The sequence below is a fragment of the Podarcis pityusensis genome (assembly GCF_964106645.2).
Source record: "Podarcis pityusensis genome assembly, chromosome: 9".
Lineage (NCBI taxonomy): Eukaryota > Metazoa > Chordata > Lepidosauria > Squamata > Lacertidae > Podarcis > Podarcis pityusensis.
In genome coordinates, this window is record NC_138034.1 from 65715280 (window position 1) to 65742843 (window position 27564).

Below are 27564 nucleotides of genomic sequence, written 5' to 3' on the forward strand. Positions count from 1 at the left end.
TTTATTGCATCACTATTTCAAATTTGCTGTGCCACTATTTCCCCCCTGCTGGGTTCCAAAGTTAACGGCGTCTTTAAAATCAAAATCATGAGATAAACCAGTTGGGTGACTCCACCTTCTGTTTGTCTGAGGTATGTCGGGGATGGGGAAATCTTAAAAGTGCAGAAAAAAGTGATGGGGGGGCATGGAAAGGACACGAGCAATTTCCTCCCCCTTCTCACAGGAAAAGATCACAGTAAGAAAACAATTATCAGGAATTTGAAGAAAAAAATAGACTCAACATATGAGGTAATCTTTCACATCTTGCAGCAGTCACAGAACCATAGATTTGGGAAGGACCTCGAAGGCCATATCGTCCAATCCCTGCCGAGGCAGGAAAACACATTACTGCAGCAATAGTGCCTGCCAGTTTTGAACAGCCGTTTTAAGCACAATCCATGCTCAGCAGTTGGAAAGCAGAGAGATGAGACTGAAAATTAAGGCGTCCCCACCCCACCTGTGCCCAAACAACCTTTCCGCCCCATCTTTGGCGCCCTACGCCTTTGAGCACTTGGAGAATTCCACTTCATTTGTAGCTACTGGGAAAAAAGTGAATTAAACTTGGGCGCTAGGGACCCAAACGAACACGACTCTTTCCAGAAGGACCTCCCGGCGCAGTGAAATGCAGAGCAGAATCCCATCCGCTATTCTGCCCTGTGGTGTCGCATACAAGCAGCAACCGCTCCTGAGAAAGAAAGAAAACAACATTCCTCAGTGGAAGAGAGTTGGGCCATTACTATCCAAAGCGAAACTTGAGTCTATATTTGACCGGAGGCGAGTTCTTCCGAGGCACCGGCAACGGGACCTTTGGCTTTGCTGGGATGGCGACAGGTGGTTTCTTCTTCTCAGGAACAGCGACAGTGAAAGCCAGTTCCGGCTGTTCTGCTTGCCTGAACCTCGGGAGGAAATGCGTCGAGATGTGCTGGGGTTTCACCCGGGGGCTGCACCCTCGTTTTGCCTTGCCCCGTTTGTTCAAGGCCACGTACCATTCTCTGCCCGTCTTCTCAGTCCTGTAAACTGCTGAGGCGTACGTGTTGTAGCTGTTTTCTTGAAACCGCTCCCTGAACTTGCAGTCGTCTGTGAATTTGGCCTAGGGAATTAGAAGGAGGAAACGACAATAGCAGCAAATGCTGGCTTTATAAAAGGGTTGTCACTGTACCTGTGTTGGCCTATAATTATTATTTCTTATTTTTCTTATCGAAACTTCGCCTGAAGGTCTCAAACTGGATTATGGCACATAAATGCACAATACGATTTAAACACCAATAAACAACAACCCGACTTCTAAGCCCATTTTATTGATCTAGACAGGGTGTGGAGAACCTTTCGGTCTCCAGATGTTGCATAGCCAAAACTCTCATCAGCCCCAGCAAGTACTATTATTTTATCATCATCATTATTATTACTATAGACGTGTTCCCCCCGTTTTCAAATTATTCCTTAGACTCTCTCTTGTCCACACTTCCTGATTAGCTCCCTGAAATTTCTCATAAGGCTGCAGAAACGCCTTTTCTTTTTGCATGACTAGCATAATGCAAGGTAAGAAACAGTCACTTAACTAACCGTAAAGGGCATATAGAGTGCACACGTCCACCATATTGATGCTTCAAGTCACCAGTAAAGCTAACTTTACCCTATGTGAGAATACAATGGATTGGAGTATTTTTCCCCCCTAATGGAGGGGAGCTGGCCATTGTGACACATAATCATTCATTTTATTTGCATGTCTTGAACTATTAAGATGCATGGGGGGGGGAGGTGAAATAATGTGCAACTTAACTGTAACCTGAGTGAGATGCTAAGCACATATATGGATGAGGGTGGCGCTGCGGGTTAAACCACAGAACCTGGGACTTGCCGATCCTGAAGGTGGGCGGTTCGAATCCCCGCAACAGGGTGAGCTCCCGTTGCTCGGTCCCTGCTCCTGCCAACCTAGCAGTTCGAAAGCACATCAAAGTGCAAGTAGATAAATAGGTACCACTCCGGCGGGAAGGTAAACGGCATTTCCATGTGCTGCTCTGGTTCGCCAGAAGCGGCTTAGTCATGCTGGCCACATGACTGCTGCACGCCGGTTCCCTCGGCCAATAAAGCGAGATGAGCGCCGCAACCCCAGAGTCGGCCACGACTGAACCTAATGGTCAGGGGTCATAGATAGATAGATAGATAGATAGATAGATAGATAGATAGATAGATTTTATTTATGGAAGATAAGTACTTTTGGAGCCCATCCACAGGGCTCTATATACCCAGCGGCAAGCCATAGGGGGAAATAAAAAAAGGATGTGCTCTTGCCTTCATGCTTTATTGGTGAGAATCCCAGAGACATCTCTGGCTGGTCCACAGATGGGAAACGTATATGGAGGCAGATGAGCCTTTGGCCTGATCCCACAGGCTACTCTGAGATGAAAAAGCCCTGAATCTAAAGGGTTGGTAAATCTATTGGGTTGTTTTTTTTAGTCTTATCTCATCTGGCCACTCAGAGTACACACCAGCCCCACTTTCATATGGGGCTAGGATAGCCACTTAAGCATTTCCCCAAAGGGTGGACATGGTTTTGCATACAATCTGCAAATGCTAATCATTGTACAGATGCAGATTTAGACATGATGGGTGGTATGCAGCTCTTGCTGGGAGTTGTTGGCATCCATCTGCCTCAGGAGACAATGGAGTGCGCCTCTGGGGGTGAAGTCAAACCGCTGCATTAGCAATGACCTTCCTGGGGTGCAAGCCTGGGCAGTGTGTATGGAGCTCCTGGTGGAGCGTGCAACAGTATAAAATACTGTAATGGGGAAGACTGTGGTCAGGTGACCTGTGATGGGCAAGTTGAAGACCACCTCCCTGCTCTCCTTCCTTAAAGCACATGACTTCTCCCCAAAGAATACTGGGAACCGTGGTTTGTTATGGGTGCTGTGAATTGTAGCTCTGTGAGGGGTAAACTGTTAGAATTCCTGCTCCATGATTGCAGTCATGGGATTGTTGTCTATCACATGACAGTGTATTGTGCTTTACTCAGCCTTAGAGTTCTTTATCTTTCAACCAGACTTGGACCAGGCAGTCCTTTAAGCAGAGGGTTTACTCGAATAGGAATGCCCTCTGTAAAAGAGAGCATATGGCCACTCTGTTCAAGATCCTGGGGGAAAATCAATGGATATAGGCCATAAAATCTTTACAAAATTTCACATCAGGTGTCCAGCAGGCCTTGGGGTGGGTGGGGGAAAGTGCTGTAAAATGATCAAAGTGATCCAGTGATCAAAGTGATGTTATCCAGAATTATCCAATCTCTTAAGCTGATGTCTGAAACAATGGGCACATGGACAGAAATTATATTTTTTGTTAAACAGTGGCATTTGGTATTCGCTTGTGCATATGAAAGGTCTGGTTTAGGTGGCCTGATTTGACTGTAATGAATTCAGATGCGCCCAGGAAGTTCGCTGGCTGACCTGGGACTAGTTCAGTGTCTCACAGCCCACCTCGCAAGGTTGTTGTAAGGCTAACATGGGCAGCGGAAACACATACATGCCTTCTTATGCCCAATGGAGGATAAGGTGGAATATAAATATACAAAATAAATAATAAAAGCTTTTCCCCTCAGAGAGTCTTTTAAAAAAACAAAACTTTCCTGACAACCTTTCATCTCCTTTTAACATTTTGCTGGAGAGAAAGGGAGACAATGGTTTTAATGAAGCACTTTCAAAATTTCCATCGCAATGGGTTGCATGTGAAAAGAAGAACCATTTTTGCTCCCTTTTCCTCTTGTTCTTCCCCACCAAAAAAGGAGAGAGATTGAGCTAAGTAGCTACTTAACAATATAGCGGAGCTGAAAGATGATAGCGTTGCTGACTTGCTCAGTATAAATCTGAGAACACAATTCCACATGATTGCCTCCCAAAGGAGTTTGGATTGTTTTGGCACGGAAATGCGTGTCTCATCCATCAATAGGTCTGGGTAGATGGGAGAGGGTCCTGATGTCAAGGGTCTACTCATTAAGGGAGAGGAGGAAAGAGTAATGGAAAGGTTAGCAGCTGAATGGCCTTCATCTCCTTCTCTGATTACAATGAGGTCTTGTCCTGTGACAATCCGCCTCTTCACTCCCTGCCCCAGTAATTTGGGGATCATGGATTTTGTGATGCCCCATGGAATCTCTAGGGTTGAAAAATGGACTGGAGCTGGTTGGCTTTGGGGATCCCACTCTCCATTTCAGGCGTGGAGAACTTCAGAGGCTGCCCTCCAGGCTTCTCTGTTGGGCCCTTGCGATTCTCCCCAGGCCTCACCACAAGCCTGGCCCTTCCAAGAAGCAGAGTGTTGCAAGTTCTTGCGGCAAGTTCTAAGGGGCTGAAAGTGGCTAGAAATGTGTGCTAGTGGTGGAAGACTCTGCTACTCTGTTCCATCACCAGTGCTGAAGTCAGAGTCAACCACTAGTCTATCTAGATTTTGTGCACAGAATGGGGACCACACCATCTTGTCCTTTGCCCTCAGGATAAAGAGGGGTGTGTTTGTGTAGAAACCACTGATATTTGCATAGCTAGAATGCAGACTAGTGTACTAATGTAAGAGCCAGAACTCTTGCTCCACCCACTTTTTCTCTCTTTCCCTGCCCAGCAACAGCACGTGGCCCCTGGAAGGTTGCTCAGGAGGCAGTGTGGCCCTTGGGCTGGTAAAACATTCTCCACTCCTGCTCTACAGCCCCATTCGGACAGAAATGATTCGGTCACCATGAACTGGTAACTCCCAGACTAGATTAGTGCAATGCACCGTACATGGGGCTGGTCTTGAAGACTATTTGGCAACTTCAACTGGTCCAAAATGCAGCGACCAGATTACTAGCCAGGGTTTCACTGAGATCACATATAAATCCAGCAGCCAGTTCATTTCTAGGACCAAATCAAGGTGCACACGTTAGCATTTAAAACTTAAACAACTCAGGTCCCACATATCTGAGAGATTGCCCCCTTCCCTACAGACCCCCCCCTTGGGTGCTAAGATTGGCAAAGAGGACCCTCTTGCTGCCTCTGCCACTTTCAGAAGATGGGCAGGGGATGGAGCAGGAGAAGGCATGTTCTTCGGTGACCCCCAAATTGTGGAACTCCCTCCCCGTATAAATGTGGGATGTAGTCCACTGGGAACAGTCATATACAACATTCCTTGTTTTGCTAGAGTGGACATGGCCTCACCTGTGCAGGTAACAACAAAAGCACAGGGCAGGGCAGCCATCTCTCTCTCTCTTTACTGCATGCATCGAAGAAGCAACATGCTCTCTGGGCTTCCAGCCAAGAGAGGACAAAGGGACTGTCTCCTTATGAGATAGTTTCCAGGTGTATGTTACTTTTCTGAGCTAAGTCTACCTTCTGGGATCCGATTGTGAACAGAATATGAGTAAACTCTTTTTTTATACTTTTATAGAAGACTGTGTTGCATCTTATCTTTTTTGAGGGAATAAGGGGGAAATACCTGAACAGTTATTATAGAGGCTTTAGCGAGCCTGAGCAAACGCATCCGCTGTAAGTTTAAAAAGGGGAATGTTACTCTGCTAAATTGTGAACTTGTTAACACAAGTTGGAAAGGCTATAATCAAACAATATATCCTCTCCTGCATCCCCGAACATTCCCACAGTAGGTACCTTCCCAGAGCCTGCAACACCCAAACCTCACTCTCCTATACATGCACAACCTAAGAGATAGTTAAAACATGACTGTGGGGCACACCAGAGGCATAGTGGGGGAGGCGGGGGGGGCTTAGGCCTGGGTGAATGATTTTGAGGGGCACAAACCAGGCACCCCCATGCAGGCCTGCCATGGCTGCCACCAGGGGTCTCTGGGGCCTAGAGCCCTGCCTGGACTTGCCACCACATCCCCAGCCCCATTGCTGAATGGCTGCCCAGTCAGCACCAGGGGGGAATTCACCTACCAAGGGCCGGGTCAGCCGGCCACACTCCTCCTTGCAGCCCCACTTGGCTCTGGTGGTGATGGCTTAACAGCCACAGTGGGCTCTCTGAACCCTCTGCACCTGGCCCCATGGGCGTAGCCAAGTAAATCAATACACCGTATTTTTTGCTCCAAAAGACGCACCTGACCATAAGACTCACCTAGTTTTCGGAGGAGGATCTGATGGTGAATTTGGGGTGACCCAATGCAAAAATCCTGAGGAACCATGTGGATCCGTGCTTTGTAACCACATTTTTGCACCATTGCAGCCCCAGGAAACAGTGGATGCGTGTTTTTTTGGTGAAGGCTGTAGCCATGGACATGCTATGTGATCTGATGGTGAATTTGGGGTGACCCAATGTAAAAGTCCAGGGGATCCATGGGCTTTTACCTCCCCCCTTCCAGGCAGCCTCTGCAGAGGCTGCTAGAGTCCCTTATCTCTCTTCTGATCCCACTGATCAGCTGTTTCCTTTCAACACTCCCTTCCCTCTTGTTTGCCTTAGTGTCTTTTCCTTAGCTGGAGCAGTTTTTTGCTCCTCCTTTTCTTCTAATTTCTCTCTTTTGCTTTAGTCTTCCTGTTTCCCCCCTTTGTAAGTTTGCTGTCGTTGCCTCCCCACTCCCAGGCAGCCTCCTTTATCTCTAGCGTCCCTTATCTCCCTCCCCGATCGCTTGCCCATTAGCGGCTTTGTTTCAACACCCACTTCCCTCTTTCAAAAAAAAAAAAAAAAAAAAGCACGATCTGCTTTTCGCCCCTGGGCAATTCGGCTCCAGGGACCACGCATTCACTCCATGAGGCACACAGACATTTCCCCTTAATTTTTAGGAAGAAAAATGTGTGTCTTATGGAGCGAAAAATACGGTAAATACTTAACTGAGGTTCTGCCCTCCCATCCAACATGAACCCTGCCCCTTCAACATAAATCCTGGCTATGCCCATGCCTGGCCCCCACCCACTGGTGTCGGTGGCAAGGACCAGGCTGGCGTGGTGGGTTCTGTTCACTCTCCATGCCCTGCTCAGCATGTGCATGTGTGCTCCGGGCAGCAGCAAAAGCCGCAATGCCACTGGAGCATACAGAAACATTGTTGCTGCTCTTTATCACTTTCTTTCTCTATCTACCTTCAGCTATTTGATGACAGGAGGGGGTGTCTAGATTTTGCAAAGTTTTTTTCTAGACATAAGCTCCAGAGAGAGAGAGAGAGAGAGAGACTGACTTCTGGGATTTCTAACACTATACTAGTTTGACGGATGGATCCCGAGAGAGTATTAACAGTGGGGGACATCCAATAGAACAGATGTCTCTTCTGAAGGTCATTCCTCCTTTCTAATCTATGTCTGGCCATCCGGGCTAGTACAAAAGGATGAAAAAGTATCGATGCGATCTTGTCTGAAGCTACTGAAGCAGGTCCTCTGTTTCCTGCCAAGATCTGTGTCAACCAGAAGAGCAAATCCTTTGTCTCACGGGGCATTAATCTTGCTCAGCTGCCTTTGCAATCAATGAGGAGAGAATTATTAAAACTGGATGCTACACTGAAGATGCCTCTGTCGATTTTGCCTTTGTGCAAGTTGGGAACATCAGCAAGGCAGCCTCTTTCTTGCTAATGGGTATTCCCTTACGAGCATGACAAGTGAGTTCAGCGTTGCATTGTTAAACCCCACAGATTATTATCTTATATATGAGTGAGAAAGGTTTGGTAGAACCGGTTACACTGAGGGAACCCTTAACTGCCCTACGGGTGTCTCGTCTGTTTTCGCCCTTTTGCTTGCAAGGTAAAGGTAAAGGGGACCCCTGACCATTAGGTCCAGTCGTGGCCGACTCTGGGGTTGCGGTGCTCATCTCGCTTTGTTGGCCAAGGGAGCCGGCATACAGCTTCCGGGTCATGTGGCCAGCATGACTAAGCCGCTTTCTGGTGAACCAGAGCAGCGCACGGAAACACTGTTTACCTTCCCGCCGGAGTGGTACCTATTTATCTACTTGCACTTTTGACGTGCTTTCGAACTGCTAGGTTGGCAGGAGCAGGGACCGAGCAACGGGAGCTCACCCCGTCGCGGGGATTCGAACCGGCAACCTTCTGATCGGCAAGTCCTAGGCTCTGTGGTTTAACCCACAGCGCCACCCGCAAACTTAACTGTAAAAGGAAGAGAAAGAAATGTCCTCTTCCAGATACATATTTTCCTCAAATGGTAAAGCTTCTGCTGAGAACACAACCTCACAAAAGGAAAAGCTTCTGGGCAGGATGATGTTGAGTTTGACCCAATGCATATTTACTCAGGAGAAAAATGTCCTCGGATTCACTGCAACTTGCTCCTCGTATATGTGGGCATTGGGTTTTAGCCTGAAACATTATAACAGGAGGGGTGGATGGGTGCTCCTTTCAGAACAAAAAAATTGAGCCATCTGCTTGGGAAGCTGATAATTGCCAGGATTAATGTTGCTCCTGAATCCAGTTTCCTTATTATAAAAAATAAAAAATAAACTGCTTTATAATTTAATTAGATTACCACTTGAAATGGAAGGCCTGACCTCAGATACAGAAGGGGAAACCTATTACAGCCCACGGAATTGCTTCCGCTCCCCCCCCCCGCAACCCAAAAACAACAGTGGTTCTTGATTTTATCTCTAGTTCGGCTAGAAGTAATCAAAACGCCGTTAAAATCAAAGAGCTTCCCTGAGTGACAGGCACAGCACTTCCTTGCGCCTCTTCGAACTCATTATCCCACAAAATAAACGCATCCTGCCAAAGCAGCAAAGAACAACAGATGCTGTTTTTACATTATCGGCATTGTTTAGCCCAGTGAACTTTAGACATTTGGCTCGGGTTTCGACTAATTTCTTGCGCTGATTTGGCTGAAGAATTGGGGGTCTTAACCTTTCATGGTGACCTGTCTGAAGCAGGTTGTCATGTCTGGTCCCCCTGGAACCAACCACGTCCTCTTCCCAGCAATTAGCCAGAAGCCAAGGAAGGGGGCTTATTTAATTTTGGCAGCCGCTGAATCACGTCAGAATTTCATAACATGAAATAACAAGACGATTTCACATCAGTGGGGAAGGGGATGGGGCGGAACAGCTCAACTTGTGGGCCACCACGCCAAAGGCAGGCCGCCATCTTTGTATGGGCATCTGCCAAGGCAGCACTTGAGAGGGACTCTTCCCGTACAGCGGGGGGGGGGATTCCGCAGGGGCCACATTCTCTTCTGGTTAACCTGCCGGGAGCCACATGCCAGGATAGGCATAGCCAGAGGCAAAAGTGGGTGGGAAATTAGTGTACATCTTAACCTTATTCGGGAGACTAGTTTCTACACATGCTCACATAACCACTGTTACAAGAAATTTAAGGTCTCAAATATAGAATAAATATTCATAGTATGGGAAAGCAATCCTGAAGCCATTTTGACTCTCCTCAGATATTCCTCTGCAATAAGGGAGGCAAATGGGAAGAGCCTTCCCATTGTCTTTTTGCTTGCAAATCCTGCGCTAAGGGCGTATTTGTGTATGATTAGGATGGGCCTACGACCTGGATTCGGGACGTGGGTGGCGCTGTGGGTTAAACCACAGAGCCTAGGACTTGCTGATCAGAAGGTCAGCGGTTCAAATTCCCGCAACGGGGTGAGCTCCCGTTGCTCGGTCCCTGCTCCTGTCAACCTAGCAGTTCGAAAGCACATCAAAGTGCAAGTAGATAAATAGGTACCGCTCTGGTGGGAAGGTAAAACAGTGTTTCTGTGCGCTGCTCTGGTTCGCCAGAAGCAGCATAGTTATGCTGGCCACATGACCCGGAAGCTGTATGCTGACTCCCTCAGCCAGTAAAGCGAGATGAGCGCCGCAACCCCAGAGTCGGCCACAACTAGACCTATTGGTCAAGAGCCCCTTCACCTTTATCTATGACCTGGATTCAGGTATTAAAGTATTAACCATCATAAAAGAATGGCTAGACTGCCCAGGTAACACAATCAGTGACCATTATCAGGTATCCTGGCAGACAGGATTTCTGCTGTAGACTGCCTCCTCTGCTGTCGACCACCTCCTTCTGTGATGTATGTATGATGTTTTAGGGAGGTGGTCTTGGGCTACAGGGTGGGAAATTTCAAAAGTCTATATAAGGGCACCATTGTTCAGGGTTCTCCTCCCTCCTACGTGTGATGAGTGGGAACCCTGTTGCCACAGTTCGTTGAATAAAGATCAGGCTTACAAGCCGCTTTGCTTCTCAATTGACTCTGATTGGCCTCTGTTATTTCTCCTACAATAGGGAACCCACTTAAGGAGTCTATAAGGGCTCTGGAATACCCCATAAGAGAAAGGGAGCAGTTTTTCTTATAACACCACTTTCTGTCCTCTATCCAGGCAAGCAAGAGGAAGGATGGGCACATTCCAGCCAGGCAAAACCTGGTTGTGAGGCAAGACCAGTGAAGGGTGTGGCCTGGGGAGATTCCATGGGGCCAAAAAAAGGAGCCTGGATCGCCACTTTGGCCCATGAGCCTGAGGCTTCCCATCCCTGCATTACACTATCTATGATGAAACCTAGCCAGGGTTGCAGAAGACCCTGTTTGCAGGCTCATCTGTTGAAGGTTGTCTCCTGGGCCAGTAAGGGACCCCTGACCATTAGGTCCAGTCGTGGCCAACTCTGGGGTTGCGGCGCTCATCTCGCTTTATTGGCCGAGGGAGCCGGTGTACAGCTTCCAGGTCATGTGGCCAGCATGACTAAGCCGCTTCTGGTGAACCAGAGCAGCACACAGAAACGCCGTTTACCTTCCCGCCAGAGCGGTACCTGTTTATCTACTTGCACTTTGACGTGCTTTCGAACTGCTAGATTGGCAGGAGCAGGAACCGAGTAACGGGAGCTCACCCCGTCGTGGGGATTCGAACCGCCGACCTTCTGATCGGCAAGTCCTAGGCTCTGTGGTTTAACCCACAGTGGCACCCGTGTTGGATTTGGCAAAAGAAGTAGAAGTAGTTTTGCTGTATGCCTATATGGATCCAGTAAGAGACAACGAAACTTCAGTGATTTGTTAGGGCTTTGAAACCTGAACCCTTGGAGCAGAGTTGGTGCAACACAGCTTGGGCAGACAGCAGCATTGGGATATTGAAACAAAATCCTTGATGGGCTGCCGCTATACATGGTTGATGGAGGGTCATCTAGTCAAGATCAGGAATCCTATTGTTCCCCAAGCATGGGACTCAAACTAATAATAATAATAACAATAATAATAATAGTAATAGTAATATATTTATATGCCACCCTCCCCAGCCAAAACCGGACTCAGAACGGCTAACAACAGTAAAAGTAACACAGCATTCTAAAATCAATTCATTCTAAAATCAATTCAAAATCAAATTAATGGCAACCATTGGGCTAGAGTTCTATGAGGAGGGGGTCAGACTGTCCCTTGGCCAAAGGCCTGGTGGAACAGCTCTGTCTTCAGGCCCTGTGGAAAGATGTCAAGTCCTGCAGGGCCCTAGTCTCTTGTGACAGTGTTCCACCAGATCGGGGCCACGGCCGAAAAAGCCCTGGCTCTGGTTGAGGCCAGTCTAACCTCCCTGTGGCCCGGGACCTCCAAGATGTTTTTGTTTGAAGACCGTTAGGTCCTCCTTGGGACATACCAGGAGAGGCAGTCCCATAGGTACGAGGGTCCTAGGCTGTATAGGGCTTTAAAGGTTAAAACCAGCACCTTAAACCTGATCCTGTACTCCACCGGGAGCCAGTGCAGCTGGTATAGCACCGGGTGAATGTGATCTCGCAGCGAAGACCCCATAAGGAGTCTCGCTGCGGCATTCTGCACCCGCTGGAGTCTCTGGGTCATTCTCAAGGGCAGCCCCATGTAGAGTGAGTTACAATGACTCTGAGATTAAGAGCCTCACACTCTACCAACTGAGCTATCCCAGCACGCTGGGTCAAAAATTATGCTGGACTGGGATGAGGAATTTAAGGTCAAGAGGGACTTCATTCTTCTGTATTTTCGTAAGCAGGGAGCCAGCGTGGCGTTGTTGAAATAGGACCTAGGTGACCAGGGTTCGAATCCCTATAAAGGCATGAAGTTCACTGGGTGACCTTGGACCAGTCACTGTCTCTCAGCCTAAACTACCTCACAAGGTTGTTGTGAAGATTAAATGAGGAGAAAGGGCCACATATACCACCTTGAACCCCTTGGAAGAAATGGTGGGAAATGAATGAAGTGATATGTAGAGCTGTGGACTCAAATCTCACAAGGTGCAGTGCAGATGACCTTGCAATATTTTCACTCTTTTGCAAGCTACAAGAGACATTTTTCACATACCCTGGAAATGCAGTATTTTATTTCGTCTTGGGTTTTTTTTTTTTTACTTACACTTGCGTGGAGTTTTCCTTTTTTTGACATCGCTAAAAATTTGTTGCTGAAAACTCCTCGTATTCCTACAATCCCCTGAGACACAGCAAATATTTCCAAAATACCTAGGATGACAGAAATCCCAAAATAAAACACAATTCGTTTTTTCACAGCACTGCAAAGAAAAGAAGAAGAGAGAAAGAAATCTTATGCATTGTCAGGTCTTTTTTATTTTTAAAAAAGGGGGAGGGAAAAGAAGAGGAGGAAGAAGAAGAAGAAGAAGAAAAACTAGCTTTGTCATTTTAGGCTTAAACTGTGATTTCATGCTTGATTGCTTCTTGCTTGCTTGCTCGGGTTATCTGAATATACATTTATTTATAGACGTCCTGAGGTTTTAAAGGACACAACTGGTGTGAGTGGAATTTAATGGCTGCTCACTCTGGGGTTATCCACCTGCCCTCAACAGGAAGGCATCAGGAGACGGTTTAGGGCAGAGCTTTTCAACCTTTTTGGGTCCACGGCTCCCTTGACCAACTACATTCTTTCTGTGACTCCTCTGTGGGGTTCAAGTAGAGCCTTACAGAGCCAGGCAGAGGCCTGGGCCAGGTGCCCCCCCTTTTTTTTTACCCTGGGGATAACTGAAGTCTTATAAATAAGTAAGTACATAAATAATTTTCACAAAAGTTATGCTGACAAATAATTTTATTTCAAGGCTTGAACCGTATCTGCATATAAAGACAAAATGGAAAATATGGATAAATATGCTGACCGAGGCCCCCTTTGGAATTGGAGGCCTGGGCCAAGTGGCCCATATGCCCCTCCCCTCTGTCTGGGCCTGGGTTCAAGAGCCCTTTGCCTGCAGAGCTGGCAGCCTCTCACCCTTTTTCAAACAGCCTACCTTGTGGGGTGTGCCCTCAACCTCCTCTCTCCTTTTCTTGGGAGTCCTCTGGGCATCTGCAGCTGCCACCCCTAGTCTCTCAGCTGCCCCCTCCTGCCCCAAAGAGATGTGCCTCCTTGCACTGCCCCACAGGGGCCTGGGAAACATCCCCTGGCCAGCACCAGAGGCGCCATTCGCCTGGAGAGCTTATAGCCAGGGCTTCTGCAACAAACAGCTGTGCAAGCCTTGGGGAGGCAGAGACGCAAGAGGAAGAAGAAGAAGAGTTTGGATTTGATATCCTGCTTTATCACTCCCCTAAGGAGTCTCAAAGTGGCTAGCAATCTCCTTTCCCTTCCTCCCCCACAACAAACACTCTGTGAGGTGAGTGGGGCTGAGAGACTTCAGAGAAGTGTGACTAGCCCAAGGTCACCCAGCAGCTGCATGTGGAGGAGCAGGGAATTGAACCCGGTTCACCAGATTACGGGTCCACTGCTCATCAGAGGAGGGAGGGAAGGGAAGAGGGACAGAGGCCAGTGTTGCCCATGGCACCCCTGACTATTATTCAAGGCACCCCAGGGTGCCACGGCACACTGGTTGAGAACCACCAGTTTAGGGGGAAGAGAACAAACCTTCAAAATCAGCAAGGCTTGTTTAAGCCAGGACCACCTCCCTGCCCCCATGCTTGATTCCTGTAGCCTCTGGGCTCAATCCTGGAAACTTGTTTTCAGTGGCTGGGTGTAATGTTGGAACAAGTGACATAGTTAGATAGATGAGAGCATCTCTGAGGATGTACAGAGTGTGTTTCTCTTGCCAGCAGATAACCGCGGCGTTTTGTGGGTCCCCTGGGTGGGAGACAGAAGGCTTGTAGGATTTCCTCCAGATTTTCCCTCCAGGCTCTGGCAATTATAATCTGGGGTTAATGAGTCAGCTGGCTGGCTGACGGCAGCCAGAGAAGGAAGTGGTTTCTGTGCCAGAGAAAAAGTCTGGTGACAACCACAACATACATTGTACATCATTCTTACACCGCTTTAGCAGACGTGGAGAATCCTGTGAAATATAGTTTGTTAAGGGTGTCTAGGAATGGTAGACCTGCACCCTTAACAAACGACAGTTCCCAAGATTCTTTGTGGGAAGCTGTGACTGTTAAAGAATAAGAAGAGTGCTTGAAATATATGATGTGGGTGTTAACCTCAGTTAGTAAAACACACACCCCAGGTCAGAGATGGGAAGGGTGTGTGCTCACCCCAGGTGAGAGACAGGGCTGGCTTGCTTTATGGTTTTTCTGTTTCCTTGCTGTGGGGTTAACTGGTGTTCCTAACATATCCAGGTGGGTATGTTGTAATTTTGCTATTTTATATGGCTTTGACTGACTCCATGTATTTGTGCTCTTATTATATATTTCTTTCCTATTGATATGATGCTCACCACTTGGGGGTATATAAATAAACCATAACATGACGCAGCTGCTTCCATACATCTGGGTTTAGGAGCAGTTATTGCAGAATAAAGAGCACCCTATCCCAGCAGGCTGGAGCCTCCAGAATACCCTAAGGTTTTTGCATCCGTTGCAAATGATTTTAACCACATGCACACACACACCCCGGACCTCTCTCATACACACACACCCAGCTGCTTTGCACAGTGCTGGGGAGCGCTGAGACTCTACTGATCACCAAGCATATTGTTTGCAAAAGAAGACATTCACCCCTGAACATGTTAAAGGCAGATCTGGAAGCAGCCAGGAGCATTGAAATAAGCCAAGTGCAATTAGGGATTGGCAAATCTGTCTGCTTTGGTCTCTCACTTCCTCGTTGCTGTTTTTTTTTAATCTTACGTTCAGTTCTCCAAATCAGTTTGCAAATGCTTTTTTAAAAAATGATAAATTCTTTAGCATTTTAGCATGACTTTCTCCTAATATACACATTATGGTATGCAATTTCGGCTAAGATGCACATTCTTGCAAGGAATTTTCCTGATTATAATGCATGCATCTAGCATATCTACCATTGCAGCCTGGGGTTACCCAAGCTCCACCTGATTGCAGCTAAAGACCAATGGATCCTTCTGCTCATCAGATACATGAAAGCAAGATAAGCATTCTTTGCTATGCCCCCCCCCCTTCCTACCCTATATTGACACAGAGCCATCACATTCATATTATCGATAGCAACTGAAAGGAAGCAAGCCTCTGGAGGAGAGTTTAGGAAACTTACCAAGGTTGCACGCTGACTTCAGTCTTTGAAAGTTCCCTAGCAATTAGCTGAAGAGCTTTGGCTTCGCTCCCCCTCCAACCCCCGCAAAAAATAAATAAATGCAGTTCTCCCCAGCAGATGGCTGAGTTGTGGGACCCCATGGAAGTGTCATGGTCATTCTAACTGCTCATGAGGAGAGACAACTGCAAGCTCACAAGGGTTGGTGACAGACGGTCTGTTGGTAGGAAAAGATGCAGAGAAGCAAGATGTGACTGTTGGAACCCCGATCAGCTGTTAGGTTGAAGAAAACAAGGAGCACCCTGCTGTCATTACCCAGTTTCATTGGCTATGCATTCATAGCATTCTCAAAATTATACAGTTGGAAGGGTCTACAATGGTCATCTAGTCTATGGTTACCAGACGTCCCCGTTTCCCAGGGACAGTCCCCGGATTTACAAATCTGTCCCCAGACAAAATCCGTCCCCGGATTTCATTTAATGTCCCCAGATTTATATTTTGTGTTGTAGATTTATTAGTAGGGAATGAATGCTGCGTGATTGGTTCAATGGCACAAGACACATCATATGGGGACTTCCGGCGAGGCAAAATGGCAGGCAGTGAGTAGCTCCTGGAACCAGCCAGAGCCAACTGCGCTACCAGGTTGGCTCCAGGTTGCTGAGGCTGCCACTGCCGCCGCCACTACCAAGGGGGAACCAGGGACGCACAGCGCGTCAACTGGGGAACCGCTGACCACCCCCCCCCGTGACCCAAATCGAGCCGGGAGTGAGAGCACCTGACAACCCAGCCGACTCCCCAGCGGTGCTCCGGGGCCAGGAAAACCCCGGAGCTGATGCAGGGAGAAGGAGAGGAGAAGGAAAACATAGAGAGAGAAAGAGGAAGGAGAAAAAAGAGGGGAGCCCTGACCTTGCCACGCCGCTGCCACCGCCGCCACTGAGGAGGAGATGTAGGAGAGCACCGGGAGGGCAAGGACATGTGGCCAAGCCCATGTCCGTCCCGAGCCTACTCCATGGCAGCTAGCGCTCCAGGAGAGCAGGCTGGGGCCCAGAGGAAGGCCGTGCAACAGAAGAGACCACAGAACAGACGATATTACTTCTTATGTTTTTTATTTTTAAAAATAACTTTTTTAAAATAACATTTTCCTCTCTCTTTTTTTAAAAAAAGTGTCCCCAGATTTTTTGGGGGGGTAAATCCGGTAACCTTAATCTAGTCCAACCCCCTGCAAGGCAGAAATCGTTTGCCCAACATGGGGCTTGAACCCATAACCCTGAAATTAAGAGTCTCATGCTCTACCGACTGAGCTATGGAGAAAAGTAATGCTGAACTCATCCCAGACACTCATTCCAAACACAGAAAAAGCAGAACCTGGATCTCTGCTGGCTCTGGGGAACAGCACAGGTTTAACATCCTGAGTTGTAGCTCCACCATCCTCTCCTTGAAGCAGTGAAGAAGGATGAAATGAGCACTTAAATCACATCTTGCTCAACATAAAACAAGAAGAGGCCAATATACAATAGCCCAAACATTTAGCTTCTTTTCCCGATGCTGGGATCTAGCCCACTGGGCTACCTGATCCTCTCTATACTCAGGACTCAGGACTTTGTTTATTTGTTAAATTTATACCCCATCTTTGCTTGAGGAGCTCGAGGTGTTTTCCCAGTCTCCTCTTTTTCTTCTACTAACAACTCTGGCTGAGTGATGGTGACTGGACCAAGGTCATGCAGTGAGCTCCATGGCTTAGTGGGGATTTGAACCCTGGTCTCCCAGGCCTTAGCCAGCACTCTGATCACTCTACTACATTGACAGAACATTGGCCCATGCAACTGGCAGGTATGGTGCAGCTTCTGCAGCTGCGGACTTTGGGCTCTCCAATTGCATCAACAGAAGTCTGGTATCCAGATCAAGGGAAGTAATAGTACCACTCTATTCTGCCTTGGTCAGACCAAGCCTGGAACACTGTGTCCAATTCTGGGCACCACAATTTTAAGAAGGATATTGACAAGCTGGAACGTGTGCAGAGGAGGCCGACCAAGATGATCAAAGGTCTGGAAACCATGCCTTACGAGGAACGGTTGAAGGAGCTGGGTATGTTTAGCCTAGGAAAGAAGAGACTGAGAGGAGATAGGACAGCCACTTTCAAATATCTCCAAGGCTGTCCCATGGAAGAGGGAACAGGTCTGTTTCCTCCTGCTCTGGATGGTAGGGCTTGAACCAATGGCTTCAAGTTACAAGGAAGGAGATTCTTCAACATCAGGAAAAACTTTCTGACAGAAATAGCTGTTTGATGGTGGAACAGCCTCCCTCGGGTGGACTCTCCTTCCTTGGAGGTTTTTAAGCAGAGGTTGGATGGCCATCTGTCATGGATGCTTTAGCTGAGATTCCTGCATTGCAGGGGGTTGGACTAGATTACCCTTGGGTCCCTTCCCACTCTAAGATTCTACGATTCTATGTAAGCAATGCAGTTGGTATAATATCCATGCAATATATTCTGACTGCCGCATTCCTGCTAACAAGTTAGTGGCCAAATTTACAACTCTACCATTCTATGACTGTATGATTCTCCTACCGCTTTCCTGCAGGGAAAACTACTCTTTAGCGCTCAGTCGGAGCAAACGGCAATTGGGCTTTTGGTTGATAGCTGTTTGTTCTGATTTGGAACTAAAGAGTGGATTTTCCCTGAAAAAGGAGCAGGGCAAGTGGGAAACCGCTCAGACCCATGCTTTCTAGGCATGGGACAAGTAGAAGTGTGGTCAAATCCTGAACTGAATGCTTTGGGATGGTAAAGGACCCTTGGATAGTTAAGTCCAGTCAAAGGCGGCTGTGGGGGTTCCAGCGCTTATCTCGCTTTCAGGCTGAGGGAGCCAGTATTTGCCCACAGACAGCTTTCCGAGTCATGTGGCCAGCATGACTAAACTGCTTCTGAAGCAACGGAACACTGTGAAGTAAGCCAGAGCGCACGGAAATGTTGTTTACCTTCCCACCACAGTGGTACCTATTTATCTACTTGCACTGGTGTGCTTTCAAACTGCTAGGTTGGCAGGAGCTGGGACAGAGCAATGGGAGCTCACCCCATTGCAGGTTTGAACCACTGACCTTCCGATTGGCAAGCCAAAGAGGCTCAGTGGTTTAGACCACAGCGCCACCCGCGTCCCTCCTTTGTGATGGACCACAACATCAGAAGCCCATCTCTGCCTTTCCATTTTCCTGCTGCTGTCCTCGCTTCATCCTGCCTCTCAAATCTTTTGGTGGTTTGCTTTTGAAGAGAGCACGTTTTCCTCTTGTCTTCTGTTGCTCTGGCTCAGGGGGTTATCAAAAGCAAACGCACGATAGAAGGAGCAGATTTACTTTGTGCTGAAGGTGAACAACGCTGGCTCTGAATCCGCATAAGGATCAGTTCTTTCTAAAAGGAGAGAGCGAGGGAGTGCAGCGGGTACTATTTTTACATGGCAGTGCACATTCTGAATCTCCCCTGTAGGGCTACGAAAGCCTGGAAAGAACAATCTAAGCGCTAGCTATTAGGGGGTCATAACATGAAAGACGAGATGCAAAAGGAAAAATGGTTGAAATTGTTAAAAGCATATTATTACTTGATGCAGAACGTTCTAAAGCAAAAGCAGCTATGGGCTGCTCTGCTCCACACCTCTCCTTCTCTAAAGAGAAGACGTATGCTGGAAAATGCCCAATCTGTACTATACATATTTAAAGCAGCACCATGACACTTTAAACAGCTTCCCCCAGAGAATTCTGGGAGCTGTAGTTTGTTAAGGGTACTGAGACCCTCTATTCCCCTCCCAGAGCTGCAACATTCAGAGTTCCCTGTGAAGAGGGATTGGTTGTTAAACCATTCTGTACAGTGCTGGTGGGTCCAAAGGGTGTTTCTCTGGGGCTGATCCACAGTCCCGCTTAACCTTTATTTTGCTCATATTATGTCCCGATTAATTCCCCCAGGTCCAAGAGCTTTTCTTCTTATGTGGCTCTGCCTTGCAAAAATCCGATATTGCCCTCCTAATCGAAGCTTGGTTAAGCAAAATCTCTCTTTGCATTTTCCATGCATCTTTGATAAGATCCTAGTCCAAAACACAGGTCAAGCGAAAGGATAGATAAACCCCTTAGCCCTGGCCATTGAGGCTGGAAATCTGGAGCTAAAGTTGGGGTTGTTTAAACCCTTTCCCAGGTTCCAGGGTGTTTGTGTGTCTCATAACAGTAGTACATATTGCCATAATTGGCGGTGGCTACCCTGTTCACAGGGATGCGGGTGGTGCTGCGGGTTAAACCACAGAGCCTAGGACTTGCCAGTCAGAAGGTTGGCGGTTCGAATCCTCACGACGGGGTGAGCTCCCAGTGCTCGGTCCCTGCTCCTGCCAACCTAGCAGTTTGAAAGCATGTCAAAGTGCAAGTAGATAAATAGGTACCGCTCTAGCGGGAAGGTAAACAGCATTTCCGTACGCTGCTCTGGTTCGCCAGAAGTGGCTTAGACATGCTGGCCACATGACCCAGAAGCTGTACGCCGGCTCCCTTGGCTAATAAAGCGAGATGAGCGCTGCAACGCCAGAGTCAGCCACGACTGGACCTAATGGTCAGGGGTCCCTTTACCTTTACCCTGTTCACACACTCTCTCACACAGAGTAACCCCCCCCCCGGACCCATAAATGTACACACATAGGACATGTCATGTCAAACAATGGTTTCCCCCACAGTTTCCAGTGATTTTCCTTGTCACTTTCCTGACCACAAGAAATGGTAATGATTGAAAAGGTTTGTGCAAGACCACCAGATCCACTTCAATTGCACAACCTGAATTTACTTGTATGAAATTGAATCCCACCTACAAAATAACGACAGTCCAGAAGTGGCCCCTATGATTTGTTCATGGAAATTTGTGAGTGACACAGTACTGGAACCTTCATCATGTGATTCTAGTACCAGATAACTATTTATGGAATGGCACTGGCTGTCCATGAGACCATTAAACTGGGCACCTGGAATGCAGGAATCATGCATAGCCAAAGGCATAAATAAACACAGAAGAGGACATGTTCCTCTTTTTCCTTTCTTTATTTTTTTCATGTTTCTTTGGGTTGTGGGGTTTTTTTTGTGGGGAGGGAATCCAATAGATGCTGCCATTTGTGAACGATTGCTTTTGCCTGGTCCTTACTATCTTTATAGTTTATTGTCACTGTGTAAATATTTATGGATACTGAAAGAAAATGAGCAGATGAAAAATAAAAAGAGAGAGATTTGACAAGGAACAGCTGGAGGCAGATGGATAATTCAAACTAAGCACTCGAGGAGAGGCGAACAATGCCGTGAAATAAAGAGGCTGGGGAAAGTGGGATGAATCGCAGTAAACTGCTGACACAATAAGCGCTTTTTTTCCAGCAGGAACTGCTCAGCAGCGACTCAAATGTTCTAGTTCTTGCTGCGTAAATAAAAGGTTTGGTTAAACAGCAGTGATACCAGTGCAACTTAGAAGGATGCTTCTGTAACAGAGATAAAAGCTGTCTAGCAAGTTACCCCAAAGCCCATTATTCTGGAAGTAATTTCATTGCATCCTCAGAATGAGAACGTTCCTGAAACTCATATAGTCCAAATCTCTGCCCTAAAATTGACCCTTCACACCAGCTATTTGTGGACTGCAACTCCCATCATCTCTAGCTAACAGGACCAGTGGTCAGGGATGATGGGAACAGGGTTGCAGAACCCTGTTCTACAAATTCATGCTAAACACACCTTCGCAATGGGTAGGGAATGACCCAAGACATTTTGCCACCTGAGCCAGGACAGCAAATGCCACCAACCCACCCCTTGCTAACTCGTGCTGCCTTGTACCCAAGGCCAGCTATGTTCTTTTGGAACCCAAGGCAGAAAATCCAACAAGCACCTCTCCCGTGCGCTCAGAATGCAACAGCAATCATAAATGGGATAATATAACAATATGCTGACCTTTCATGACACTCACTAATGGTAGGGCCGGCACCGATGCTGCACACAGGGTACAGGGGTACTGATGTACTAGGCTCATAGCCAGAATGGGCCTCATTTTTTAAAAGTAAGTTTCTAGCTCTCCTGGAAGAAAAGTTATGAAGTGAAATATGCAGGTACCTCCTATGCAATTTCTGTGAGATGAGTCAGTCTGACTGCTACCGCCTATCAGTGTTTTAACCAATGAGTGAAGTCAGAGCTGTGATTGATGAGTGAGTGGCTTAGATACCGGGCCATAGGAATCCGTGGGGTCTGTGAGTTTCTGTTCCCCCCTTTGGTACACTTTTTCTGTTTCTGTCTCATTTTCAAATACTTGGAAACTCCATGGTTTCCCCTTCCTTCTCCCCTAGCAACCAAGAAGTATCTTTCCTGTGGTGGGTTCTCCTGAGATCAGGTACTCCCTAGATGTCATTTTCGGCAAACACAAGATGCACAAGTGCTAGTTAACCCCCAACAAAAAAAAAAAAGTTAAATGCAAAATGTGAAAACTTTGCAAAGAGGCTTAGGCATGTTTCCTACTGTGCAGGATATGAAGAACAGGTACTCATTAAGAATTCACTGTATAGCTAACTTACAGTACAATGGTGTACACGTCTATTCAGGTCACTTTGTGTTTAAAGGGACTTACTCCTAGGTCTGCAAAATAGGACACAAACCTGCACATAACACAAAGCAGGTGCAAATCTTATGCAGATCAGCGCCTTCTTTTTCAGTGGACCAAGGGACCCAATCCACTTACAGTGCACTGGGCCCAGGACCTGGTAGTGAAGGAATTAAGCAGCAATCCCCTTAGCCAGGAATTGTATCACAAAGGGGCTTTAATGAGCTGGGGAATTATTGCAGCACAGCAAGCATAAAGTTATTTAGTTGTATTGCTTATAGAATCATGGAGTTGGGAGGGACACTAGGGGTTATCTAGTCCAGCCCCCTGCAATGCAGGCGCACACCATTCCTGGGTGGGCTCAAACCAACAACCTTCTGGTAAACAGCCAGAGGCACTGACCCACTGCACCACAGGCTCTCTTGCTTCTTAGTTGGCAGTTGGGTAGAACTGCTGCCTGTGTGTTGTCCTTCCTTACTTTTTACACGTAAAGTCTAGGAACTTACTTTTTAAACAGAAAGAGGGAAATTCTTGAGAGTCAGGTGGGGGAGCTATAATAATAATAATAATAATAATAATAATAATAATAATAATAATTTTATTTATACCCCGCCCTCCCCGGCCAGAGCTGGGCTCAGGGCGGCTAACATCAGTAAAATTACAATAAAAACATAATGGGGGGGAGAGAAAAATAAAATAAAATAAAATAAAATAAAATAAAATAAAATAAAATAAAATAAAATAAAATACGGTTAAAATACAATTTAAAATGCAGCCTCATTTTAATAGTAGCCCATAGATCAAAACCATAAGGGGAGAGAAACATAAGGGTCAGACTGAGTCCAAACCAAAGGCCAGGCGGAACAGCTCTGTCTTGCAGGCCTTGCAGAAAGATGTCAAGTCCTGCAGGGCCCTAGTCTCTTGTGACAGAGCATTCCACCAAGTCGGGGCCAGTACTGAAAAGGCCCTGGCCCTAGTTGAGACCAATCTATATCCCGGAAGGAAGCAGCCCCCCCCCCCCCAGGCTTCCCTGTAACTCTACCCCTATAGGGAAGCAATGCCTGACTTGCTCCTATCCCAGAACTTCTGGGCTAAGGCCAAACAAACCATAGCTGAGAAACCACAGTGCTAAAGCACTTAAGCAATACATGGCAGTTAATGTGACCGATGACCTTTTCCTAACACTAATGTGCAGAGCTGCATTCATTCATTCATTTATTCATTCATTTTATATTTACTCCATGAAGCTCAATATGATATATGCAGTTTTCCCCCACCTCTGCACACACACATTATTCTCACAACAGCCCTCTAAGGTAAAGGTAAAGGGACCCCTGACCACTAGGTCCAGTCGTGACCGACTCTGGGGTTGCGGAGCTCATCTTGTTTTATTGGCCGAGGGAGCCGGTGTACAGCCTCCAGGTCATGTGGCCAGCATGACTAAGCCGCTTCTGACGAACCAGAGCAGCGCACGGAAACGCCATTTACCTTCCCAACAGAGCAGTACCTATTTATCTACTTACACTTTGAGGTGCTTTCGAACTGCTAGGTTGGCAGGAGCAGGGACCTAGCAACGGGAGCTCACCCCATCGCGGGGATTCAAACCGCCGACCTTCTGATTGGCAAGTCCTAGGCTCTGTGGTATAACCCACAGCACCACCTGCGTCCCTCAGAGGTAGGTTAGGGTAGGTCACTGCATGACCTTGGGCCAGTAACTATCTTTTACCCTAATCTACCTCGGCAGTGCATTGCCTTTGTTCCAATGATTAACAAGGAATAAAGAAAAGAGAATGAGGCAGCCACACAGGTATTCTAGGAGAGAGGTGTGAGCACAGAAGACAAGAAGCCAGAGGTAAACAGGTAGATCCTCTAATCTAATTTAATCTTACTTAAATCAGAATTATTCTCCTGGAAGTCAGTGGGGAGAGCATGGTTATGAAGTTAACCTTTTATTACATGGGTAGGCAAACTAAGGCCCAGGGACCGCATCATGTTTTTGCATGAGTAGAATGTGTCCTTTTATTTAAAATTCATCTCTGGGTTATTTGTGGGGCATAGGAATTCACTCATTTTTCTTCTTCTTCTTCAAAATATAGTCCACAAGGTCTGAGGGATAGTGGACCGGCCCTGCCAAAAAAGTTTGCTGACCCCTGTTTTATCGCTTACAGCTCTGTAAGCAAAAGGACCAAGCTGATTTGCAGCCCACTGATTTGTGCAAGTAATGGGTGGGGGCGGAGCCAAAAGTGGGTGGAGCAACAAAAAAGATAGGAGGGCAACATCTCAGCCATGCAAAAGCCAACAGGACTTTCTGTATCACCATCCCAGCATCTCTCCATCCAGGCTAGAGGGGCTGTGATAGTTCAAGGACACATTTTAGCCGCCAGAGAAAAGCACTTGATGGGGGACATAGAACATGGCTGGTGGGGTGTGTGGCCTCAAGAGAGTCTGAGATGTCAGAAAGAGAGGATGGAGGGCTGCATTTGACCTGTTGCGTGTTGTGTCCTCCCGCCCTCAGTTAAAGGTAAAGGGACCCCTGACCATTAGGTCCAGTCGTGGCCGACTCTGGGGTTGCGGCGCTCATCTTGCTTTATTGGCCGAGGGAGCCGGCGTACAGCTTCTGGGTCATGTGGCCAGCATGACTAAGCCGCTTCTGGCGAACCAGAGCAGCACACAGAAACACCGTTTACCTTCCCGCCGGAGCGGTACCTATTTATCTACTTGCACTTTGACATGCTTTTGAACTGCTAGGTTGGCAGGAGCAGGGACCGAGCAACAGGAGCTCACCCCGTTGCGGGGATTCGAACCGCCGACCTTCTGATCGGCAAGTCCTAGGCTCTGTGGTTTAACCCACAGTGCCACCCGCGTCCCTCAGTTAGGGATGCACAATTCCAGACTGCAGGGAGTGGCTCTTTGCTATAACTCCGCCTCTGTATACAGAAAAGTAGCAAGTTAGGGAGAAGGGTCCTACTCTAGCAATCACCCTGACATGCTAGATCTCTACATGCAATGAGTTTTTTTGGGGGGAGGGGGCAGAGAGAAGCTGTCCAATCTTCTCCAACCTGCAGTTGCCACCCCAGTGAGAATTAGGCCTAGGACACCTGCACTAGGCAATAGAGCCAAAACAAAGTTTCATGGAAATCAGATACTTCAGAGCAGCATTCCAGAATATCAGTAGGACTTGGGAGATACTTAAAACATTACTACTTTTCCCTTTTAAAAATTAAACTTTCAGCGATAGTCACTAATCCCTTTGTACTGCAGGAGGAAAACTTAAAACTCTCGATAAACTTTATGACAGTAATCTTTACATTTTACTAAATTCAAGGATTTTACATCTTCAGTAATGCTGAAGGGGGAAATCCAAATAAAAATTTATCATAACTATTTTGTTTTAAAATACCACTTAACGTGCCAAAATGGTTTCATATTACAACAAAACCTATTGTCATTTAGAATTTGCTGGAGAAATCTAACCACTCCTTGCAATTAGTTTCAGTTCTGCTAAGTCCCAAGAAGCACTGTTATTCTCAGTAGTTTGCTTTTCCCCCACACACCTTTTTTTTATCAATCACAACAGAAACTTGAGCAGTAAAGTTTGCCCTTTACCAGACTGCTGTCTGAGAACTGCGTATTTCATAACTTCATAACTGAGAAAGTGGGGGATGCTTTTAAAAGTGGGGGTTCCATGTAGAAATACACTTTAGCAAGGATTTTTGGATGGTGGGAACATTCAAATACATGATCTTCCCTCTTGCCACAACCCTGGAAAAACATTTAACGTTTGGCTGCTGGCTATATAAACTGGACATTGGCTATTCAAACTGTGTATGCTCCCCAGCCAATGCCTTTTGCACTATTCCCATCACTGTTCCTATTTGCATTTGGAATTATCAGTCCGCTTCTGATGGTTCCTATCAGCCAAACATAAAATGTTCACCAACAGGTGAACATGACACGCTGTGTTATTCAGCTGTTCACATTATCATGCGATTGTTCTATCGCTGATACTGGCGTGTTTCACTTTTTAAGTACATCCCAGCGGAACTTAATTCTGGGAAAGTGTGCAGAGGAAGTGTGATGCAATCCTACCCATGTCCGTTCAGAGGCAAGGCCCAACGTGTTCAAAGGAGCTTACTCCCAGGTAAAGGGTTATCAGACTGCAGTCTGAATCCACAATTCTAATAGGACAGGAGTGAAGCAGAGGCAAGGCACTCAGAAGCAAAGAAGACACCAAAACATTGATTTGTGCAAAGAAAAACCTGCAGTAGTCTGTGCCCTGCTTAAAGCCATCACTATTGTTATTATCATTATCACCATCATTAGTAGTAGTAAAGTTATTAATGGCACTTTTCCATTTACAAAATGCTGTGTATCCAATATGCAGACACCCGCATAGAATGACCCCTGTTCCCAGCTCTCCCCAATCAGGGTGTAAACTTCTATGAAGAAGGACAAACAAGCCAGGGAGTTGGGGGTTTTTGGGTGGGGGGGTGGGGAAGTCCACCTTGCTTCTCTGCATTCCCTCCAGAGGCCAAATTGAAGACAGATTATGAGGATCTCCACCTGCTACGGGAGCAATCTACTTGCTGTCGAAGTCACTGGCGAAATTTCCATCTCTTTGAGCTGCGTCCCTCTGAACGGCTCTGGGCTGCAACACAGGGACTTCAGCGTGTGCCCAGAAGCCAAGCTTTTCATTTTAACCGAATTTACATCAAATGCGTAAAGTTCTTAGTCCTAGGGTCGCAAGGGCTCTGGGCAGGTAGGTAGCCGCACTTACACCGAGCAAGACTAAAAATGTGTACGATTTTTTTTAAAAGAACGTTTAGGAATAAGCACCTACCCACAGATTCCTATAAAAGCAACCACTAAATATGCTCTTTAAAAAATAAATTAAAAAATGAACACCCTGAACTGCAACATTGAATTTTATGTCCCCGAGTGGCCCCAGTTCCCCAGGCAAGGGGCGGAGAGAGAAGCGAAACGCACTTACTTAAGATACTGCCTTGGTGGGAGCCGTTGACATGCCCATCGGGGTGGATTTGGAGATGGAAACCGATGCCCACTCTGCAATAGAGGCTGCCGGTTCTGCGCCCGGATGGGCTCCACTGGAAACTGCTCCTTTCGGAACCACTGCCTTGAACTCCCGAAGAGGGGGCGAAATAAGGGGAAGGGGCTGAAAAGGAGGAGGAGGAGGAGGAAGAAGAAGAAGAAGAAGTGGTATTCCTACTTCCAAGCCTGCTTCTGCTGCTGTTTTTGGCACGCAAAGCCGCGTCTCCAAGTTGCGCTCTGGGGGGCAGCGTCTCCTTCTGTGCCAAAGCGAGGAGGATCAGGTGGCTGAGAAAGAGAAGGCAGAGGAAGAAAGACAAGCTCATTCTTCCAGCGGGAGGGACGCGCAGGGCATTTTGCGGAGGCGGCTGCGAATGCCGCGGCACCTCTGGGGCAAACGGGCTTGCGCTCCGGCGCGCAGGGAAGGCATCGTCGGCCCGCTGGAGGGAGAGCGCGATCCGAGAGCGCGGAGCTGCTGGCACGGAGATATTTATAACCCGGGTGATCTCACAGCTCTCCCCTACATGCCTGGAGTCTAAACGAGGGAGGCTCGCTTCTCCAGCCCTTCCGAGCCTGGGCGGGGGGGCGG

General features: G+C 47.2%; 1 protein-coding gene across 2 annotated transcripts; it reads right to left on the minus strand.

Annotated features, from left to right (window-relative positions):
- Positions 1 to 27564, minus strand: FGF5 (fibroblast growth factor 5). Of its 2 annotated transcripts, XM_081021205.1 has the most exons (4): positions 26920 to 27564; positions 12281 to 12384; positions 1026 to 1129; positions 1 to 724 (listed from the first exon to the last, which is right to left on the minus strand). In XM_081021205.1, exons 1-4 carry the CDS (start codon positions 27299 to 27301, stop codon positions 595 to 597), a joined length of 720 nt encoding a protein of 239 aa, XP_080877331.1. In that variant the 5' UTR covers positions 27302 to 27564; the 3' UTR covers positions 1 to 594. The 2 variants fall into 2 exon arrangements, with proteins under 2 accessions (XP_080877331.1, XP_080877330.1); XM_081021204.1 differs by having other exon boundaries at positions 581 to 1129.